General features: G+C 39.4%; 1 protein-coding gene across 1 annotated transcript; it reads left to right on the forward strand.

Annotated features, from left to right (window-relative positions):
• The first annotated feature begins 7,009 nt into the window (after positions 1 to 7,009).
• On the forward strand, positions 7,010 to 9,589 carry mlana (melan-A). The gene is made up of 5 exons (XM_071522363.1): positions 7,010 to 7,110; positions 7,817 to 7,909; positions 8,315 to 8,411; positions 8,887 to 8,994; positions 9,501 to 9,589. The coding sequence occupies exons 2-5, from the start codon at positions 7,821 to 7,823 to the stop codon at positions 9,567 to 9,569; spliced, it is 363 nt and encodes a 120-aa protein (XP_071378464.1). The 5' UTR covers positions 7,010 to 7,110; positions 7,817 to 7,820; the 3' UTR covers positions 9,570 to 9,589.
• Positions 9,590 to 10,044: the final 455 nt, after the last annotated feature.

Here is a 10,044-nt window from a genome sequence, read left to right on the forward strand (position 1 = left end):
TTTCCAATTAGATTATCTGAGGCAAATCTCTGTGCAACAAAGCAGCTGGCCTTGAAAGGTACTTGTTATAATATACAGGTACTTAACAAAACAAACCAAAACAACTATTTTTTTTTGACTGGGCCCCAGTCAAAGGCAAGCATGGGACTCCCTGAAACCTTCACCCCTTTCAGTCCATCCTTTCTATACATTAACTCCGAGATGGGGCTGAGCAAAGTACAAGGCAAGAACGCAGGAGCTGATTCTTCTCCTGACTGAGAAAAAAAAGTAAGGAACTGAGGATTAGTAATCATAATCTAAATATTGAAAGAGGGAGATATAAAAAAAAAAGTATGGGTGCTCAAAGACAAAAGGCTGTCAGGATTGTGAATTGCAAGAAGTAGAAACAGAATTGTACTTTCTATTAGAATGTCCAAAATATGAATGTAGCATGCATAGCACTGCATATAATCACATTTGTGGAATCATATATATCACATTCTCACATACTCTTTGCTTATTGTTTATTGTACCATTATCTACCTGTGAACTTATAAAATGGCTATTGCGTGGTGCCTTTTTTCAGAGCACTGATGAAAGAATCCTCCTGAATCCTAATTATATTCACATGGTAACTCACCATGTTTTGATGCTGGCCATCCTCCTCCTCATCTTCATCATTTTCACTATTTCTAATATTTACTTGCTGTTGACTCTGAGCAGTCAAGTGGTACTATGCTAGAAGTTAAGTGGAATAGCCCATTGAAATAATTTGTCTACAAAAAAGATGTCTACAATGTTAGGTTAGTTCATCTTAAAAGTATGTTCGTGTAGTTATATTATTTCAAATAGCGCAAAGGTCCCCGCAACTTACAGTAGTCTATTGTGATGAAACCTGTTTTTTTATCACCACTTCTTTGTATTGTGTTGCCCCTGTAATCAGTTGGTGCTATTAAGCATTCAGCTATCATACTGGCCCACACCGCGCCCTGCTGTTCGTCAGGCCTGCCTCCTCAGCTGGAATGTGGTGGAACACAGCGGCCTGGACGGAGCTCAGATTACCATTCACTCACAAACTCAACTTTCTGCTCTGTGTCTGGGTCTTTGTATAAGAGAGCGTGAAAAAAGCAGGTATCTGCTTGTTTTGCCTGTCCTTGTGTGTGTGTGTGTGTGTGTGTGTGTGTGTGTGCATGCTGCCCACAAAGCCTCCCTCAATAACCTCTCGTCAACAGCCCCCAAACAGCAATGCGAGAGCAGAGACAGAAGGCACAGAGTGAGCTTCATTGCCTGAAAAATAAGTGGTAGATAGCCAAGGCACAAGAAATAGAATCTTATATTGACAACTTTTACAATGCCATAAGCATTAAGACAACACATGGATCCAGAGGTTGCTCGCTCAGTCCCCTTAAAAGTGTAGATGGGGTAATCCTCCTAAAGGATCAGGCCAAATTAGTCCAAATGCGGGGCACACACTCCAGCACCTCTCCTGTCCACCCTTGCAGCTGCTGTAAGAGCCTACAGCAGTATGGGCCTGAAGGTGAACATATCACGGACAGAGGTCCTGTGTCACTGTTCAGCCACTCCCCCACCTGAAGAGGCCATCTTCTCCATCTCTGACTCACCACTTGCCATTTTACCACACTCCCAACATCGTGGCCTCCTTGGCATCATCTCAGATGATTGCAACATTGACCAGGATATTCAGAACTGCATCAAATAAGCCTCATCCTCTTTTAAACGCCTCAGGAACAGGGTCTTCAACAGCTGCTACCTTCAGCTGTCAACCAAAGTCACAGTCTATCAGGCAGTATGAATCTCATCACTGCTTTATGAATGTGAGACATGGACTCTCTACAGCCACCACCTTAAACAACTAAAAGCCTTTCACATCAGATGCCTCCAGTGCATTCTTAAAGTGACCTGGCAGGACCGACCACACACAACAATCCTACAGGGGACCAACAGCAGAAGCATAGAAGCCACTATCACTAACCATCAGCTAAGGTGGCTGGGCCACACCATCAGGATGCCGGAGGACCGCCTCCCTCGAAGGATCCTCTATGGACAACTAAAGATGGGTCAGCACTCTGCTGGAGGGCGGAAAAGGCGACTGAAGGACCAACTGAAGAGCTCCCTGAAGAAATGTGGGATTGACCCTGCGTCCCTGGAGGCTACAGCTGCAGACCGCACCACCTGGTGCAGTATCTGCCACCAAGGAGTGCAGTTGACTGAACATCGCCTGGTGAAAAGGAGAAGACTTTTGGCCAAACCTAAACAGTGTGCATCACTCATCGGACTTTACAGCCATCAGAAAACACACAACAAGTAGTAGTGGACAACATCATTGGATATGATGGACTGCTATAAGCATGTAAGCAATCATGCGTGTGTGTAAACTTGGTCATTGTTTGCACTGCTAGATTGGTATATGGTACACATAACCGTGTATAATATTTAGTGTAATTTACATGTGTTTTAATTGTTTCAAACCTTTGGTCTACAAATGAACATCATGCTGCCTTGTGCTGTCAGAATTACAAATTGAGCACACATGAATGATATGAACAAGGGGGTTAAATAAATCCCGATAATAATCAGGATTTTCTCTTATCCCCAAGTTGCCGAGATGTGAAAGTGATGGGGGGGTGTTTATTATTATATTTTGAATTAAATTGTATGACTGCTGTAGCAGCACTCCTTCAGTGTTTCAAAATGTGCAACTACTGGGTAAAGTCCATGCAAAAAGCAATGAGTCTGACACGTATAAATCTCGAGAGAACATAACTCCATTTAGAACGTTTAGTGGAAAAACAAAACAGTTACAGACTAACAAGATTCATCAATTGGCAATCATTTTCTCTCGGTCAAAAGACTGTGTTGCTCCGTGGACTTTCTCACTCCAACTGAGTCTAATGATGGTGACATCAATGTAAAGGAGCATTTCAACTCTATTAGGCTATAGGCCTACATAAGAAACTACAGGAAATCTAATGTCAATCTATAAACATTATTTCAAATATACAAATTACAAATATATCAAAATATCTTTTCCCCTAGAATGGCTCTTACAGCTGCATATATAAAAGCCCAACTTAATTTTAAAGATTCTAAAAAAAAAAAAAAAGGCTATATATCTAATAATACTTTGTTCTATACAGTATGTGTCCATATTGTGAAAAGAGGGGTGTAGGGAGGAGTGTGTCGCTTTTTGGCAGTGCTTTCCTTGTGAAAACAATGTGTCAATTTTACTTTTGAAGACTGTGCACAATTGTGTGTCGCGTTTTGCAGAAGATGTGATCTAGAATTGCAAACTAAGTGAACAGTCAGAAAATGTTCTTGTTACAATGTTCTTGGAACATGAATGTCAGGTTTTTGCAGGTCATCCAGTGTGTAAACAAATGAGAAAAACTGTAACCTTCCATTGAGCTATCAGCTTATGCACTGGACATCAACTACATAAAGTCAAAATGATTTCGTTGAGCGGAGATTTTTGTCTAATAGCCCCCAAATACTGGGTGGTTTTAGTACCATAAATAAGAGGCCACAGAAAACCACCCAAAATGCCACGCATTGCCTGCCAACGACGCCAGATGTCGCTAAAAGAAAAAACTAAACTTCTCTGCTCTCTCCACTCAGCATCACCTACGACCAGATAGCGACCCACAGAGCCCAGTGAATTTAAGGGAATATTTCTGCAGAATAAAGAGCATGACCTTACTCGTCGTATTCTCAAGAACAACGTTTTGCATGTAAAACTCAGATGTTACACTTTAGGACAACTTCCATTTCACTCAGTTTAGAAGCTGTTTCCAAATCGTGACTCAAAAAAAAAAAAAAATCACGTGGAAATACTGACAACGTTAAAGCGCTATTGCCAGCGTGTTTTAATACGATGATTGCTGCAAGTGAAGTCTCACTTCAGTTCAGTGTAGAGAGAAAGATGAATGCCAGATGTCAGGGGGCTTTTTGTTCCCTCAGTAAAGTCTGTCAGGTGAGACAGCAGCCTCCTACAAGGCTGACACGCCTCACTTTACATACTTTTTGATAGCCACAGACCTTGCCTGTTTAATTTAGTGAATGCATGGTGTTAAAAACCTCATATCACTTGACTAAACTTTATTTGACGTGAAGGAATGTCAGCCACAGTTAGCTGGCTAGCTCTAGTTGATAAAGTTTTGGAGAAGTGCTGATAACCTGCAGGAGTTCCTCTTAAAAAATAGAATTGTCCCTAACTATAGTGATCATACATGAGAGCACACACTTCAGTGATATTCTGTCACTGCTAAAATATGAACAATTGGGTGAGACACTGGCCTACCAGACTGCATTTTATATAGTTCCTCAAAGGCACCAGGTTCAAAGTGATACTAGCTACATGCAGCTAAACAATACGACCAGTCTTTTAGGAAATGAGCTCCCCCATCCAATAGGTCAAGCTTGTTAAGAGATTATGATCATAAATATTATACCCCAAAACAGATTTTTATGTTTTAATTTGCAATGACACTTTGGCCTTTCTCCTCTTGAACTACTGGGTGATTGGGTACAGCAATTAAATTTAAAATTTTTCATTTTGTTGTATCATTAACTTTAGCTGTGGTTACACTCATTACATACAATATCAAATTAGCACTGTGCCCTAATCATCATATCTGCTGTGGAGGCCTAAGGCAATGGGCAAAGGTCAGGTTCATGTCAAGGATGGGTGGTCTTTACTTTTGTGTTTACTCTGATATAGAATAGAATCTGTTGAAGGTGACTTCATTATTTGTTGCAAAGCTAAAGATTGTGAAGTCGACAAGTGAGTTTACACTAGGGAAGGATGACATCTGAACAGTGAAGGTTTAGCTTTTACTTATTTATAACATGCATTATTTCTAATCATTTTGAGCAAGAGAGAGTTGTCCATTATTCAGCAAGACTTGACTTTGTGTCTCTTGTTTTGAAAATCCACCGCTTGTTGAAAGACCAGAGGTGATACGGCTCTATGATGGGCCAATTCCAGCCTGTGCTGTACTGAGTGTGTCTTGAAGCTATAGGCACAACTGACTGGAACAAATTAAGTACTGAATATGAAAGGTATAAGTTTTAGAACAACTTTATCATTGATAAAGATGAGCTAAAAAGACAGAAGGCTATAAGAAAAAACGCCCACAGGCTGATGACTGTGCATAGAAAATATTTGAGATTCTCCTACTATTCTCAATAGCAGCCTCCTGTATATTTGAATACATGTCAGGGTTTTCAGGAAAGACTCTGGCTTTTGATGCTAGTATCATGTGGACTGGATGTTTGACAATTGTTTAGGTTTTGTAGGTAGTAAATTAGCCTTATACCTAACTACACAGGATAGAGTCAGTTCAGGACTGAATTTATAATGGCTAATTTGTTAACTTTTAGAAGAAGTGAGAATCTCCCTTTATGTATCTTATTATCTATAACAAAAGCAGAGTGAGTGATAGTTTTATTAGTTATTTTACTCCCACAGAGCCAGAAAATATCATATTGTATATCCATTAGTAAGCCATGTAATTTATATCTCAAAGTAAAATATAACAAAATCTAAATCCTGATATGCCACACAAGAGCCATTCAGAAAAGAATGAATATCACTGAACATCTAAAAAGAAAATAGCAAGAGTCTGATGACCTGCAGGCTGACTGAAACAGCCAAAGAAAGAAGAATTCATGTATGTTATTCTGATAAATATGGACTTTTCAGTCAATATTTCTGAACATAAACACGTCTCTCCCAAAGCTAGAAACCAGGGAACAGAGGATCTAATTCGTAGAAGATAAAACATGAAGCCACTCCACTGCCAGTACATTAAAATATGTTATCAATTACACATTAAAAAAAATGTTTTTATCTACACAATTAATTGCATTTGGATAAAGCAGCTTTTTTTTTTTTTTTACATTGTGCTGTGCATACATCCATTACTTATGCTGTATGGCTGTTACAGCCTGTATAACTTTTTTGTTGTTGTTTAATCAGGGGTGCATGTGACTCTGGAGGACTAGAGGTGTAGTGGAGGATAAACACACCTTAACTCAGTTACCCAACCCTTTTATCAATTAAACTGAAATCAGAATTAGAATCACTTCAATCGCCAATCACAGTAAAAGTACAGGAGTTTGTTTTGGTGACACTGGTGCAGAAACATATTGACAACTTATAGTCTACTACAGAGTTTTTACATACTGACATACATGGTAGCCTATAGGGACAGTGAAAGACAGATATAAAGTTTACCCAACTTTTTATGCTGATATCTATATGATATCAGTTTTATCATATCAAGTAGTATATTCATCTGTTTACATGACAATAATCTTTTGAACACACTGTAGCCCTCAAGAAAAGCAATCCAGTATATTTATTCATATCTATAAACATGTCTACATTGAGTTCTCAATTAATATCCAAATAATTACCTCAAATTTTTTAATGCTACACTAGTGAAAAATCACTGTAGTGTTCCCATACGGACTTGAATTGTGTCTGTGGTACTTGATAATGAGTTTATAGGGACCTCATGCTATTTTGTGGCGTTTATGTTCACCATATGATGCCATTATAATATAATATAATATAATATAATAGGCCTATTGGGGCTTGTAGTGTGCTGTGGTTGGCTACTCAACTGTGAGTGACTTAACTTTATTTTCCCCCTATTTATATATCTTCCAATGGGGGCCTGCTGTGATATTTGTATAGTATTGTTGTAAAAATGTTGTATAGGCCTAGTTCTTTTTCATCAGGGTATTCTTGTACAAGTTAGTTTTTAAAGTCATGTTCCTGTGATGAATTTAATGGAAGCTTGTAGCCTGTGCTGTGGCTTAGAGGGTTGAAGGAAAGCCAGCAGCTGACTCTTGTAGTTTCACGAGTGGATAATAGTTTTGCGTTAAGGACCGCGGGGTTTCACGCTAATTACTCCGCTTCAATAGATTTAACCATGAGCCTGTAACCCGTGACGGTCATGAGAGTTTCCTGCCCCTCACTGCTCTCCTGCAGACTGAGGCTCTGGATATTTCAGCAGGGAAAAACCAGTGAACTGAGGACCAGCACTTTGAAGAAGGAGACCCAGTCAGAGGAGCTGTTCTCCGCAATCTAATTATCTAATTTGGGTAAGATGGCCTTTTTTTTCTAACAGAGAATTCCCTGACATAGGCCTAATTTACTGTTGGATGTTTATATATTGTGTAAATGTGTTTCTTTAGTATTATGGGCTACTGTTATTTCACATTACCATAAAATTCCATTATTGTAGGCTGAAATGGGGATCAATTATCCGAATCAACTGTTAGGCTACTAACAGAAAACAAAAGTACAGATGCTGTCTCACAGCACCAAGGTGTGCAGCATCAACTGTTGCTGTAATTGAAGTTACAGTCCAGGATAACTACATCTTTAACCCAATTTATTGTCAGGAAGAACAGATCCACTCTACGAGGCAGCTTTGCTCCAGTAGGATAGCTGTCTTTCAGTATAGATCATAAAGTAGCCTGTTAGCCCAAATGTTTAGTTAGCATTGGGGAAAACTTTGTAAATTCCACATCTGTGAAACAAAACTGCTTTGGTAGCTCTATCAGCTCAATAGCAGTCTACAGCTAGATTGAGTTGCTTTGCTAGCTGCAACTAAAATATTCAAAGGCAAAACATAAAAGCAAAAAATCCACGCATAGATTAAGATTAGTCACTGCAGTTGTAAAGGGGGAAAAGGGGGATTTAAGTCCCCTGGAAAAAGGGAGGCCTATAAAAATGTAACCCAGCCACTATATTATGTCAATACATTGTACAGAGTTTAGTAAGGATTTTCCTATTGACTTTCAGGTGGATGCCGTGTAATCGTACGGACGGGATGCCTCGTGGGGACTTCAACATTTATTTTGCCAGCAGGCGTGGTGGATCCGTCAGAGCTGAGGAGTACGTGGTTTTATTTAATTTCATAATACCCGAACTGAACTCGGGTTTCCCCACTTTTTCGGTTGCATAATAGAGTTTACCACCTGTTTAGCCTGATATAAGTCTATTTGACAAATAGATATGGTATTTTTCAGAGAAAAAGCCATAACCTAATGCATTTCTGAAAGTGTAATTGTTTTTTGTTTCTTTTGGTGGTTGTTTACCATACTATGGTGACCGACTGGAGGTCATAGTTTACCCTTGTATTTATTTACAACTGCTCATAACACAACACTAAGTTCACATCAATTAAAATCCAGTCTCTTAAAATTATTCAGCTCAACGTGATTATATTTGCAGAGTTTCTGATTTCATTCCATCTGTTGATCAACAGTTATTTTCTTTGAACTGTGTTGTGTACCACAGGGCAGTGGGCGTAACTCTGCTGGTGATCATCCTGGCAGCTCTCTTCATCCTGGGCTGCTGGTACTTCAGGAGGAGGAATGGATACAAAATAATCAGGGTAAGACCACCTTCTTTGTACATCCTGTAATCAAACTTTAACCAAGTCCCCTGAAGCCAGTTTTCAAAGTCAGGTTATAAGGACCAGGGGCAATCTGGGTTTCTTTCAAGCATCACAGCACAAAGATCATCATGGCTCTAGACTTACAGTGAAATAATCATACTATCATACCAATATACTTTTTGTGATAAAATGCTTTAGGTCAAGTGCCTAGTACCAGTGCTACCACTAAAAATAATCTTGCATGGTATAGTGATTTCCACACTTCCACTGTAGGGACACATCAATCGATATGATGTTGCATATTTATAACAGAATGAGACGATACTTTATTCAGCTACTTCAAAGATTTATCTTCCTTTTTGTATTTTTCTTTTCACTCTGCTTCTCTCTTATGTCTCGTTTTCACACACTCTGTATTGTCACGCTTTTGCATCTGCATCTCTCTCGTTTTCACACATCTCTTTCTCTGCAGAACCCCAGACCGGGGTCACCAGGCTACACAGGAGGCCAGTACAGTGAGGCAGGAACCTCGGCAGATAACAAGATGGCTCTTACTGACTTCGGCAGCCTCCGACCTGCGGTGAGGGACAGGCAGACACCCCATGACTTCCCTTTCTCTGACACAGGCGTTTTTAAAGTTAGGCAAGAGTGGGTGATAGTAAATTGGGCATTGGAAGTAGTTATTTCTTCACTTCTTTAAAAAAGATTTCATTTCAATACTTCAACAATGAACAACAAACTAGTGTTTCCAAAACCCAGTACAGAGGGTAGTTGTTCAAAACAAAGCCTGGGGTCTCTGACCACAGTGTGGAGCACGTGAGGCTGATGCAATGGATGCCTGCAAAAAAGATTATTATGTCACCAGACTAGAGGTGGGGATTAAAAACCCACACACAATTCCCATTGTGTGTGTGTGTGTGTGTTGGGGGGAGAGGAGGGGGGGCAAATCAGCACCTTCTCATATGAGAGATGCTGTTGAAAAAGCACAAAATCAATGAACAATAACAACAATCTCCATTGCAGCAGTTACCATAGTTTCAGTAAAAGTTAATCTTATGAATATTTAATGTCTCCTTCCTGTTGCAGGTTCCTAATGCCCCTCCTGCCTATGAGAAGATTTCCTCAGGGCCACTGCCTCCTCCCTATTCCCCCTGACGGCCCCTGAAGAAGAGAAGCAAACTGTATATCAAACTCTGAACTTCATATGCTGTCTGTTGATATCAATTTCATTATCAACCTTTTTTCATTTTATAATTATACTAACATATTGCTTGATGCGATGCCCTCTGTGACTGTTAGTAATCACCCAATGCCTATTACTTGTGCATAGCATCGAGTACAATAATTTTATCACTCATTTTGAAAAGTCTGTAAATGTTTTTCCAGTGTATGCACACAATGTATATTGGTTATTTCAATAAACAATCAAAAACAGATTTCACAAAGAACAAGCCTAGAAGGAAGCAGCCCAAACAAAACTTGTCGGGGACAGTCGCATTGTTTATTTCCATGCAGTAATGTCCACATTTGTCCAATGAAAATGTACCTACTAAATATTTTTGAAAAATCTATATGGTAAAAATAAATAAATGTGACTTCAAAACATTTTATATGGGCTCAAACATGTAGT

Source organism: Centroberyx affinis, unplaced genomic scaffold (assembly GCF_046629955.1).
Source record: "Centroberyx affinis isolate AG114_WGS23_722 - 3 ecotype Tasmania unplaced genomic scaffold, CSIRO-AGI_Caff_v1 ptg000977l_1, whole genome shotgun sequence".
Taxonomy (NCBI): Eukaryota; Metazoa; Chordata; class Actinopteri; order Beryciformes; family Berycidae; genus Centroberyx; species Centroberyx affinis.